This window comes from Simochromis diagramma, unplaced genomic scaffold, assembly GCF_900408965.1.
Source record: "Simochromis diagramma unplaced genomic scaffold, fSimDia1.1 OVJJ01000131.1, whole genome shotgun sequence".
NCBI classification, from domain to species: Eukaryota; Metazoa; Chordata; class Actinopteri; order Cichliformes; family Cichlidae; genus Simochromis; species Simochromis diagramma.
The window spans coordinates 5995739-6008800 of NW_024387200.1; the positions used below are offsets into that span (position 1 = coordinate 5995739).

Here is a 13062-nt window from a genome sequence, read left to right on the forward strand (position 1 = left end):
CTTAACTCCCTACTACTATTTCTTTCCCCGTCACAGTCCCTTCATAAATTACACATATTACAAAATTAGTTTTAAAGTCAGGCATCTCACGGAGCATTTACCTGCACACAGCAGGATGGTAGGACTATAACTGGGTCGTTTTGCTCGGAGGATAAGGCCTTAAGGTGTTTGAACACAATGAAAGAAAATAGCACTCTTTGTTTCCTTCTGTGCCATCTTGCAGGTAAAGTTAGTAAGATTCCTGCTGTAAAAAAGTGAAAACCCTCCCACATTAGGATGTTTTCACCGCTGCACTTTGGGGCTGGTTTCTATTCAAATGTGGGTCAGGGGTGAGGAAGCTAACGTCATAAGCTTGCAACATGGCGTCCCGAAGGCTGTGAGATGAGCAAGAGGATGGTAAAGACCGCTTGAGAACGACCATACCGATGTAAGAAGGTATTTAAAATCAATTCTTTCCTTTTGCCGCGGCGTGTAAATGTTTGTCGGAGCCGTATTTCTGTCGTTTTTTGATCGGATCGTTTCCTACCACCCACTGCAAGAATGGCAGAGGTTTTCGCTGTTACGCTGGTGTTTTTTTCCACGGCGTGCCAACAAAAAGGGGCTCTACCAGCCTGCTTGGCAAGCCGAGGATTCCCACATTATTTGTTCGAACATATTGCGGTCTCTGCCCAAACCTGTAACAATGCGCCGTTTGCGAACGATGTGCTTCTTTTATATTTTTAATTAGGCGTCGTGAGCTTACGAGAGATGTCCCACAGGACCAGTGTGTACCAAAGAATTACCAGGTTGGCAAAGCACATCAGGGGGACAGAGAGGGTCCACGGACGGCACGTCGCTACGTTGTATATGAACGCTAAAACGTTTCTACTCTTCACCTCATTTTCTCAGTTTTGCAGTCCAACGTGTTCAGTGAGTTGTTTACAAAATTGCAAGCTGATGAGTTGAATCTTTCTTTAAAACCAATCGCTTTCGCGTAAGCAAAGCAGATCTCTTCAGCTGGTATTGAATTGCACTTTGTGTGGTAAATGGAGCGGGGCAGATTCTGTGGATTTTACGCATGTTTTTTTGCGCAATCAGCTGATAGTCTTTGAGATGTTTGTAGATAGTATGGTACCAATTGTTTATTGTTTATATGTAGGTTAAGCTACTTTGGTCTTATGTGAGGCTCATTAAAATAATTTAACTGGATTGCCTTGCAAATATACCCATTAAAATGTTGGATGCATGCAGAGCCTGGTTTGAAACGTTGCTTTTTAAACGTCGATTCTAGCGATGCAGTGGGGTGTACGTTTTAGAAGCACTATAGGTGCGCTGGTGCTATAGAGCTACCATCTTTGTAATCAGCTACAGCGTTGGTGTCACGTTACACTCTGACCTATAACTGCACTGTTTTATAGAAACACTGTTGCACTGTCGTTGATTTCTGTCAGTAAATAAGCATCCTCATTTTTTTTTTTTTTAAAAAAGGCGGAAAGAAATCACACCAGTACGTTAATTACTTCATCATTAACTCAAAGTAAGCCAATAAAACAATGCATGTACTCGGGTGTGAAGGCGGCTCTGCTCCTCATGATTACTGCTGTTAAAGTACCAAGGGGCATGGCGATAAGAAGGCACAAGAATGCCAGTAATGTGCGTTTCTTCGACTGGCTGCTGTTAACCAAAGTGTAGTTCTGTGGAAACATTTCCACTTTAATTAACAGTTGACGAAATGTACTTACCCCCTTGTAAAACGGCTGTAGAAAAATGGTCAGTTGTCTCATATTTTGCCAGTTGGTAGGGAAACGAATGTCTTTCATTTTACACATGATAAAATTATTTTGCACACATTTCCAGTAGCTCAGCTGCACATTAACTGTTTGTTTCTGCGATCGTTGGTGTGAATTCATTTCAAGTTGGCATTGTTATATATTTTTTTCAAGCTCTTGCTTTGATAGTAGAGTAAAGGTAAGATAAAATTCAACTGTTTTCATGGCTTCTTTTTCTGGTTAGAGTTGCAGGGGACTGCAGCCTGTAATAAAAAGATTACAAGATGTTATTTTGGCAGACTACACCCAGCCCAACATATAGGTGTAGCGCTCAGCTGCTCTGTCTGCCAACCTCAAAATTTGGCTGGAGGGGTAGCTTAGGTGTGTTTTTCAACAGCACACCTAAAAGCTGTATTGTTAAGAACGGGACACATGCAAATGTGTATTGCACTTTATAATCCAATTTGGAAAAGCCTCTAAAGGAGAAATGGGACTCCTGGCTGTTATGCCTGAAGCACTTGATGATGATATCAGCGCAGTAAAAGCACAGTGCTTTGATGAACGAACTGCTTAATCCATTGTGTTTAAATCAGTCCATCTCATAAACCTTGAAGAAGCTGAGTGAGACTATTGATCACTTTACTTTTATAGAGTTGATCAAGTTTTACGCTGAAAATGGATCATGTGGGCAAGCTGGTCTCTCCAGTAAATCCTGTAAAATATTGTACAGTAACCGCTGTACTTTTTGATGCTTTTGTCAAATGAACATTTTAGGTCAGAGATCAAGTAGCAAGGGTCAAACAAATAAAAAAATGACCAAGTCAAGTGGTCAGTGTGACTAGTTTCATTGATTACTATGGACTGCAGAGTGTGGCCTGGAGGGTAATTTGAGGTTTGTGTGTGTGCCTCATGATCGGCCAGTTGGTCTTGTCCTTTTTCTTTCTCAGCACACACATAGTGTATTGGATGCAGGCTTACAGCAGCATGTGTGGGTAGTGCAATACAGTAAGAAGGCTACTTAGGCTATATGTGCTGACATGTTGGATGGGGACTTATAGATTGTTCTGGGCTGTTGTATCTATATGTAGCTGTCTGTTCTATTTGGTGGTTGCCTGTTCAGAGGCTGTTTGGTTTGTTCAGTGGATAAAGCACCTCGGGACAGGGTTGTTGTTGTTCTTTAAGAAGAAGAATGTGGAATGTAGTGCTGATAGCCAGAAGGTTGCGCAGTGTTTAACGGCTGAAGGAGGAGGGGGGGGGGGGGGGGGGGGCTGGCAGGTCTGTAAAACCTTGGACCATACAAGATCTCTTACTCGCCCAACACGATGTCCTCAGTCAAAGCATTAGATATCAGGTCATGTGGGTTGGGGGTTGTTGTCTCGCAAGACAGAGGTCACTTTATCATACCAATCATATGTTCAGTTGTCAGTGAAGTGGCTGATTACTGCGCTTTTAGTGAGGGTACGCACTGTGATGCATGTGGGCACCAGTTACTAAACAGGATTGCTGGTGAAGGTCTCAGTGTTTATTTAGTTTTTTTCCTGAGGACATTCTAGATGAACACGATACTCAAGACACGGCAGAGATGCAAAGTTATTCATATTAAATCCATGGCAGCAGGAGAAAATGGTAGTTGGAACTCTTTCAGTGCATAAAGCAGATTCAGGTTTCATGTTTCAAATGAGAGTTTAACAAAGTCCTTTTTCAGCAATGAAAACTGTTACATATAGCCTCATCTTAAATTCCATTACCTCCAACTGCCAGATACTAAATGAACTAGTACTTTTCTGGTGTTTCTGACCACTCACAGCAGCGTTCCCATTATAAGCTATAGCCTCTCATTCACACAGATTCAAATGGCACTCGATCCAATGCACACACACACACACACACACACACACACACACACACACACACACACACACACACACACACACACACACACACACACACACACAACTGGGGATCGACTCACAGACCTGATTAGCAGACAGTAAGTGTTACCTCCTGGTAAAGAAATGAGTTAATACTGCATATAAAGAAATTTACACATAACCAATAGATACATCAGCTAGTTTGATTTTTTTTTTTTTTATAAGACTATCATCTTAGTCAAAATCAGTCCCTTACAGTTACAAAGAAATAAACCACTTATATGCAGACTTTAAATCTCTCTTTTTAATCTGTGTTTTTGCGTTTTAACCTGTACTAACAAGAGAAACATCAAGTTTAATAACAAACGAATGTCTCTATAAATATAAGAGAAATGTACTATGCAAAATCTACTCATGACATTTTTCTTCTAGCGCTGTATTTTTAGTCTTGCACTTGCATCTACACCCCACGTTTACAAAACGGCTGAAAAACTAGAGTTACTAAATCATCTCATTAAATGAGTTGATGACAATTTATAAAATAAAAATTCATCTGGCACTGGTTGCTGTGGTTTTATTAGCTAAGATTACCTCCAGATATCATTCATACCACAGAATAAATTGATTCATTTCCTGTTTTAAAGGTATGTGGTAAGGAAAATAGGATTTAATCTCATTTTTTTCAAAGAATCAGCAAACTTCTCCTCCTTCTTTTCCCTGGTGTTACACGACAATCTATGGTCTGAATGCCAGCATAGCTGTGTAAGGTTTTAGGATGTACACATGTGGCCACAGCTTTCTGATCGGTGATAAACAGAATGAGGTTCTTGTCAACTGCACTGTGGGCAGGACTTGTTTGTCTTGCTGAACTGTTGAACTCCTCACTGGAAGTGTTCACCCAAACTGCCAGGGTACTGTAGTTCACATACATACTATAATCATGCACCTGTTCACCCAGCAGTCCAGCAGTTCTGAAAAACTGAATGTTCCAAAAACAGGACAGAACCAATTTGACCTATTGAGCTTTTTCTAATAGCAGGATATGTCCTCTGCAGCTTTTATGAAAAGATTACATCCAGAATGGATCCAGCACTAGATGCACTTAAAAATCTACCACTGAGCCTACAAGTATAGGCAGGCTATTTCAAGAAATGACTGAAGCTAGTGACTTCATATGTCATCTTTACCTTCTATATTCTGTCTTATGCCTGCATTGCCAACTTGCCTAAAAGACTTGATCTTGCTACAAGTGAATGATTTTATTTATTTATTTATTTATTTATTTTTTAAATTAAACTGTAAAAAGGTTTTAGATTGAAGGTTATGGTTTTTTTTCTTCGTTGTTTATTGTGTAAATCTGAAGCTTTTTCTGAATCTAACCAAGTTGAGTTTTGTGGAGCCTTTGCTGTAATGTGATTTCTGAAACTTTATGGACACAGGAGAGACCTGATTTTTGGATCATGTATATGCCTAACAGATGTTCTAAATGAGGTTTTAAATGTGTGTGCGTGATAGAGTAATGCAGTGTAAAGGCCGTGTAGCAGGATGAAAAAACAACGTGCGTCTTTGTAACCAATCAAATGAGACTAAAATGGAAATGATTATGTTAATTTGCATAACTAACTAGCATTACATATCACCTGTAATAAAATACTGTGAGCTGCCCTGCTGCACAGCTCTGCTAAGAAAAGAATTTAATTCATTGTCAGAAATGGTTTAGAGCAACCTGATAAATCTTCAATGTGTTTCGTATGTAGCTCACATGTAATGTCTGTTAAAAGCATAAATAGTAGTTAGTTTAAAAAGAAAAAAAAAAAAAGCTAACTGTTTACTTTAATCTCATTTTATTGTGAGCTGTCCTTCCACAGCTGGTCCTTGCCGTACCCATGAGTCCTGCATGGACCAGCCTTACCCATGCAGCAGTGTCAGCCATGTTGAAATGGCTCAGAGGTGGTTGCTTGGTGTTTGTATTTCAAACTGGCTTTGTACCATCCCCCCAACCCCTCCCCCACTCCCTCTGCCCACCAGCATACTCTGTTTGTGTGTGCACACACACACACACACACACACACACACACACACACACACACACACACACACACACACACACACACACACACACAGTGAGGCCTTTTGCTCCTGCCCTTGATTGCCTCCCATTCTGTGTCTACTTCAATCGTTCCTACCTATCTGTCTCTACCACTGATCCTTTTATGCAGGTTCTGATGTTGTGTGATGGCAGTTCTACAAACCCAGTACTATCTCTTGCTTAAATGAATTTCTGTGAAAGAAGCCCCAATTAGACAAAAGTTGCATGTAAAATCCTGGTCAATCCTGATTTCTATTGGTTGTTAGCAGATGACCTTTCACAGCAGTAGGGTGTGTTTTGTTATTGCACCACAGGACTTTGGCTCACCTCTGCCTTCTCTTGCCTTTTTTACTCTGTGTTCAGGAGATTAGTGCCACAGCTCTCTGTCACCTTTGCTACATGAACACCGACTTGCTGTTGGATCTATATGTGCTGGAAAATTGTAAGCAGAAACAGGGGTGGTAAATAAAGTCAAACCTGATCATCCAAATTTCAGGTGTAACCAGTTTTAATTCAAAGGTTGACATTAATTCAGTGCCCAGGGCTCTTTGACTCGTTCTACTTTACACTCCAAAATCTGCACACGCGTGCATGAGCCTTGCCGTGTTTGTGAGTTGTGTGTAAACCTCTCTTCTCATCTCCTGATCATCAGGCTCCTGACACAAGTCAAGGTTGAGGATAAGTAGCAGGGCGCTTTGTTTCTTCTTCTTCTTTTTTTTCTTTTTTTTTTAAGATGAGTTTGCCCCTATCATTATGTCATAGTTTTTGAAGAGGTTACACTGCAGGGAATGGTAAGCTGATCCACTGTGTGTGCTCAAAGACAACAACCTCCCTGGGCTGAATTTAGTTGGTATGTTGTAGCCAGAGAGAGAAGTCTTTCTTACAGCCCTTCTAAACCAGCTATCATGCTTTCTCTCCAATGAGCTACCAGCCTTTTTGTGTAGGGCTTAAAACTATGGTGATCGAACCCTGCAGACTGCTTTCTAACTTACTAATATTATCCATAGAAACTAGTCTTTTGGCATGCTGGAAATAGTATTATTTTTTTGCTGTTTTTGTCAGTTGATACATCATCCCTGACTCTAACTGCGGAGTTAAACGGGAACAACAGTGTGGTTTGTAGTATTGAAATGTTTCTAGGTGGAAAGGGTGCCATGCAGTTACACTTGGAGCTACATTCATGGTGCAGGCCTCTCTGTCCCCTGTGGTATCATGCCTCTTTTTCCTGGGCAGCATCGTTGGAAGGTGAGCCGGGCCTACACGTGTCCTACCCTAGCTGCATATAGATCAGCCATAATCCATTAGCGGCTCCCTGGAATCCAGCCGGCACAGCACAGCAATGGAGGGGCCAGGGGGAGAGGGTAGCTGGGTGGGTGATTGAGGGGAGGAAAGGGAGAGAACGAGGGATGAGAGGTGGAGGGTGATGGGGGAGGGCTTTTTTTTTTTTTTTCTCTCCTGAACTGGCTTCTCTACTGTGAGCCCAGCCCCCTTTTATGTTGGTCCGCTGGAAAAGCCTCTTGAATCCCCCCATAAAGCCTGCAGAGGTGTGCGTGCGTGTGTGTGTGTATGTTAAGAGAGAGACTTGATATATGGCTTCCTGGCTGGCATCACAGTAGAGGCCCTTCTTTCTCTAGTAGCCCTCTTCTCCATTACCGCCTGCAGGGCTGAGTGCCGTACACTCCCCTAGCTTGTTCTACGATTAACACATCTGGGTTATGCTTTTCAGAATAGCTCATTATGATTTACATTGGGGACAGGACAGTGAGCTGTTCCTGGGATGTGTCTGCATGCCCGGTGAAAGGCTGGTGAGGGCTGGAAGATAAAGAGAAAGGAGAGGTACAGAGGAGAAACGGGGGAGGGGAAGAAGATCGTGAGTAGAAGTGTCAAAGCAGAGGAGGCAAGCCCAGGCCTGGACCTGGGGGTAATGATCACTTCAGCTGATTGTATCAGCTAGTCTGTGACAGAGTCAGCTTGGCTACATACTGGATACACTCAGCACTCTTTACCAGGTTAAAATTTTAACCTTCTTGTTCTTTGATGGTGTTTAATTTTGACTATAATAATGGGTGGTCATTACCATCCTTAACAAGTCTCTTACGTCTAGTGTGCCATCTTCTTTAGTGGTACTTTGTTTTTCTCTGTAGTATTTGAAGGGATACTGGAGGGCCTTAGCCAGGATGTGTATGTCTTTGTTTAACACTGTGATGGACTCCTTAGTTGTGCTTACTTACTGTGCAGTTAAAACTATTTTAAACAGATACAGTTACTTGAATTTTAACTTATGCTTTTGCCCTGATGGCGTTTTGAGGACAATTGAGGATAATTCACATCTATTACAAACTGAAATATTCTTTAAAAGCTTTGCTTTGATCTAAGACCAGGTCAAATGCCAGTAGTAATCTGTTTCGTTATGAGTACCTGATATTTAGTTTGTTGCTTTCAGTTGTTCGTTGCCGTTTTTCCTGCTACTGCATATCTCATACCTACAGCATTATACAGAAGCTGTATGATTGTTGAAGTTAGGTTAAGGAGATGGTATACACAAGGAGAGAAATTCAGAATTTTTTTTGATAATGTGTGCTTTAATCTTACTAAAAGGTATCTAAGGGCATCATGCTTAAGATATATTAACCTAGAATAAGTTCAAGTTAAACTATAGAGCTAATGTAACTACCTCGGTCGATAGTTACTAGGTATGTCATTAATATAGTTAGTTTTGGTCAATTCATATTATTGAATCAATATTAATATTGTCTCCTCTTTTACTGGTGTCTTAACTCTAGAATGTTTTTTTTTTTAATCTGGTGATCTGTGCACAATATTGATATCAGCTGGTATTTTTGCCCATAGTTAGAGTCAGGATTTTGAGCACAAATTAAACCATGTTATTGTTTATTTACAGTAAAAATGATTTTTTTTTTTTTTTTATTCAAATGTTGATTCGTCCACTGTTTGAGATGTGCACACTGCAATCACATGCAGATCCATTTCAACCCTTGGTGCTGGGTGTTTTTAAATGTGATTTCAAAGCTCTTGCTTGGCACTTAAAATGGCAATTTCTATATGTGTTTGACTTGAATTAAACATTTCTTTGTCTTAGATTGTAATCTCTTGTGGTATGGCATACCCTGCTGTGGTTATTGAAAATTTGTGTTGTCTAAGCTTGCCTGTGGCTTTGAGGGAATGTTAAACATGGACAGACTGCTGCCTCAACCAAATCATACCACTGATATCGCCCTCAGAAGTTTTGCATCTATTGCATTAACACAAAATGTGTGTTTGTAGAGAAAACTAGAAATAGAAGTACTGTGGTGTGTACCATTAGGCCATCAGTATGTTGTTTAGCAGTGAATTGGATTCACTCGTCCTATTTCCATAAATAAGGGCCCCTCTGGAGGATCGAGTGGTGCTGTCCTTGCCTTGGGGCCACACCCTCCCCCCTCCTCTCTTGCCCAAGCTCCTGTGTAGTTTTTCTTGCTCAGGTGTCACCTAATCCCCCCCCCCCCAGCCCTGCTCTGCCACAGATCTCCAACCCCCAGACAATAGGGCAGGGCTGACATTACCATGACCTAATGGAGACTAGAGTTAGCTGAGTTTCCAGAGAGGGCATCCCATCGAAACTAGTTACTCTGGTGAGATAGTGGAATGAGGCAACTTAGGAAAGAAGTTACTTTACCCATTCTTGTCCTCCACCCCTATGGCCTTTGTGCCAGATAAGTGGTAATGTGTACAGTCAGAACTTGATCCATGTAGGGTTACAGTTTGTTTAAAAAGAAAAGTCGGACACAGAGAAGGTTCCAGTTTCTAAGCAGCTGTGTGATTATATGGCATGCACTGCTAACAGTTTGCTAATTTCCCAGTGAGCTCAATTTTGCCATTAGAGAAGTGTTAGCTAAGCCTTTACAGCACATTGCTTATTCAGCCTTTTTTTTTTTTTTTCCCCTCATCCACCGCCAACGCCACTAACTATTGATTTTTGCGTTATCTGTTAAGAAACACCACTCTTTATTTCTTTTCTCAATAACCCATTATTTTTATGTGGTTTCAGTGTAATAAAACTATTTTTTTTTTTAATGTAATACTGATCACCTCCTTGTTTTGTTTCTTTCAGCTTGAGGTGGTGCACGTGTAGGAAGAGAGAGACGAGAGAGAGGGGAAAGAAGGACGGAGGAAATGGAACTGCCAAATCATGCCAAACAACTGCTGCTGCAACTCAACCAACAGAGAGCCAAGGGCTTCCTGTGTGATGTTATCATTGTGGTGGAGAATGCTCTCTTCCGTGCCCACAAGAACATCCTGGCGGCAAGCAGCATCTACTTTAAATCTTTGGTCCTCCATGACAACCTCATCAACCTCGACACAGAGATGGTTAACCCCTCGGTATTCAGACAAGTTCTTGACTTCATCTACACTGGGAAGCTACTGTCCTCATCAGACCAGAGCAATGAGCAGAACTTCAGTGCCCTCTTAACTGCAGCCAGCTACCTCCAGCTCCATGACCTTGCTGCTCTGTGCAGAAAGAAGCTTAAGCGCAATGGTGGGAAACCCCTGCCAGGTAAACCCTCCACTCCAGGTCCCCTTAGCCGCTTACGTCTAAACAACCAGCGGCTTTCCTCTTCTACCCCTACTGGCCACAATAACCACTATCCTCCAACCCCTTCCGATGCTGACCAGCCACAGCCAGATGAAGGCCTTCGGGACAAGCTCTCAGATGACGAGATGTTTGTTGGCACCTCTGGGAAGAACGGGAATGGGGGGAATGGAAGCAGTAATGGTAACCTCAGCAGCGGAGGAAGTGCAGGGGAACCGGACCTTGGACTAGACCTCTCCAAGAAGAGTCCACCCTCTGCGGGCACAGCCACAGATGCCCTCAGCCCACACAGCAACTCCCAAGGATCCCCTCAATCTGCCTCAGTATCGACAACCAACAGTGCCTCACTGGATGATTCGTCTACCACCTTGCCGGGTGCAGACACCTGCATCTCAGAGACCATGGACCTCAACTCCTCCTCTAAAACCTCAGAGGAAATCCAAAACCAGCCAGAGGGTCCTCCACCACAGAAAAAGTCCCGACAGGGAGCTCGGAAGAATGAATGGCCTAAGAGAGAGGCTTCAGGGTTGAAGTCAGAAGATCACAGCAGGCCCCTGGTTAATGGGGTAATTGTTGGTCCTAAAGATAGCCGCTCATCTGGGATTGGAGGTGGCAGTGGGAACAGCTTCACATCTGACCAGTCCTTCCAGTGTAAGGACGAGGAAGAAGGAGGAGAGAATGGCCAGGATCACAGTGAGGAAAGTGGTCAGAGTGATGGAGAGACTGCAGGAGGTGGAGGGGGAACAGCAGGGGGGCACCACAGCGCCAACTATGTGTACAGGCAGGAAGGTTTTGAGCCAGCATTTGGAGACAACCTCTATGTGTGTATTCCCTGTGGTAAGGGTTTCCCCAGTTCTGAACAGCTCAATGCTCATGTGGAGACGCACACTGAGGATGAGCTCTACATCAAAGAGGAGGGAGGAACCTTTGTGAAAGAGGAAGATGAGGAGGAGGCCGAGGACCTTTCTGCCACTGTAGGTCCTTCTACCTTTGGTTCTGAAACGCGCCCGTTCAAGTGTACAGTGTGCAGTAAGAGCTACAAAGACCCAGCAACCCTGAGACAACATGAAAAGAGCCACTGGCTGACCAGGCCTTTCCCCTGCAACATCTGTGGCAAAATGTTCACCCAGAGGGGAACCATGACACGCCACATGCGTAGCCACCTCGGCCTGAAGCCATTTGCATGTGAAGAGTGTGGCATGCGCTTTACACGCCAGTACCGTCTGACAGAGCACATGCGTGTCCACTCTGGAGAGAAGCCGTATGAATGCCAGCTATGTGGGGGGAAGTTTACCCAGCAGCGCAACCTCATCAGTCACCTGAGAATGCACACCTCACCCTCTTAGAAATGCATCAAGCCAAAGAACTCTGGGAATAGAAAATACAAACCTTTTCTCCATCGCAAAAGCAAAGAAATGCACACATACACATAGTTCTACATATTAATCCAGTTTATGATGTTCTGGCTAAGTGAATGATGTAGCCGTTAGCCACAGTGTGCTCTTGGTGATGGTGGGATCTTGTTGATGCAAGGATTCAGTTGTTGTTTATATCGAACAACGTCTGCTCACCTCTCAGGAGCTCTAAAGGGACAGTTTACTGCTGTCTCTCTCCAAAGTCACAAAGCAATGGTGGAGTTGCATAACGTCTGGTCTGTTAAATGTGAATGTGGGTACTGATATAATGTCAAGCCTCTCACTTCATACCCTTCAGCAGCTTTTCTCTCTTCTACCTTTGAGTCTCTGAAGTTTTCAGATGACTCAAGAGTCCCCTGTGTACTCCAGTGCTACTTTGACCAAAAAAAAACCACGTGCAAACAATACTGGCAATAATTCAGCAAAAAGATTATTTTAACCCTTACAGCTTTATATGCTTCGTTGTGTTGGTTGGTGATGGGTATCTGTATATAAAGCCCTTTTCAGACATGGGATATGTAACATTGCTCGCTACCCCAATCTGTTAAAGTGATGGCCTTCTGGCATGCAGACATGATGACTTCTACATCCATATTTCTCAGTTATACCGTCATAGATGTGAAGGTGATGAAGAGAGTTGCTAGATTTGGCAAAAAATCCCAATCATGATTATTTTGGTCAGTATTGTAAAATTTATTTATTTTGCACAGTTGTTTCCAAACGATTGTGTAAAATAAATCAAACTATACACAGTTTTTACAGAGGATTTCATTTAAATCGGAATATAATGTAAAAAATAAGGCTTGAAAGGAGTTGAGGTGGTGGGCCATTAGAAATAAAGAGCTTGAACTTTTGGCAAGGAGCAAAACTGTACTACTGTAAAGGAAAGCAGTGCACTCAGGAACACAATGTAAAATCTTAGAAACAAAAACAAACACAGAAAAGTAATTTTTTGTTCTTTGCTAATTTTGTTTTTGTAGTTCTCTTTGCCACTGACACTAAGTGTGCCTGCTAAATAGTGCTGCTGCATGGACTGTACGCCACCGCTTTCTCCCAGAAAGATCTCTCCTCGGGATTGGGAACAGCAAACTGTATTAGAGAGTAATTGTTTTCATCTTACTACCACAGAGAAGCAGATCTGGTGGGGTAAAATGCAGTTATGTGCATGTTATTGTTTCTCTTATGGGCTAAGCAACTCACATCTACGCAGGTGTTCAGTCACAATCTCATGTCTGCATGCATTCAGGCTTCTGCTGTGTTAAAAACTACACATAAACGGTATCTAATGCGAATTCTGTCACTACTTTTACAGAGAAGGAACTTGGTGTGCTCATTGAGGCACTCAGAA

General features: G+C 42.5%; 1 protein-coding gene across 3 annotated transcripts; it reads left to right on the forward strand.

The window, feature by feature from the left end:
* Nucleotides 1–203: 203 nt before the first annotated feature.
* hic2 (hypermethylated in cancer 2) lies at nt 204–12639 on the forward strand. Of its 3 annotated transcripts, none has more exons than XM_040050786.1 (2): nt 204–427; nt 9820–12639. In XM_040050786.1, the coding sequence occupies exon 2, from the start codon at nt 9882–9884 to the stop codon at nt 11643–11645; it is 1764 nt and encodes a 587-aa protein (XP_039906720.1). In that variant the 5' UTR covers nt 204–427; nt 9820–9881; the 3' UTR covers nt 11646–12639. The 3 variants fall into 3 exon arrangements, with proteins under 3 accessions (XP_039906720.1, XP_039906719.1, XP_039906721.1); XM_040050785.1 differs by having other exon boundaries at nt 206–435; XM_040050787.1 differs by lacking the exon at nt 204–427 and adding an exon at nt 442–909.
* The last annotated feature ends 423 nt before the right edge of the window (nt 12640–13062 follow it).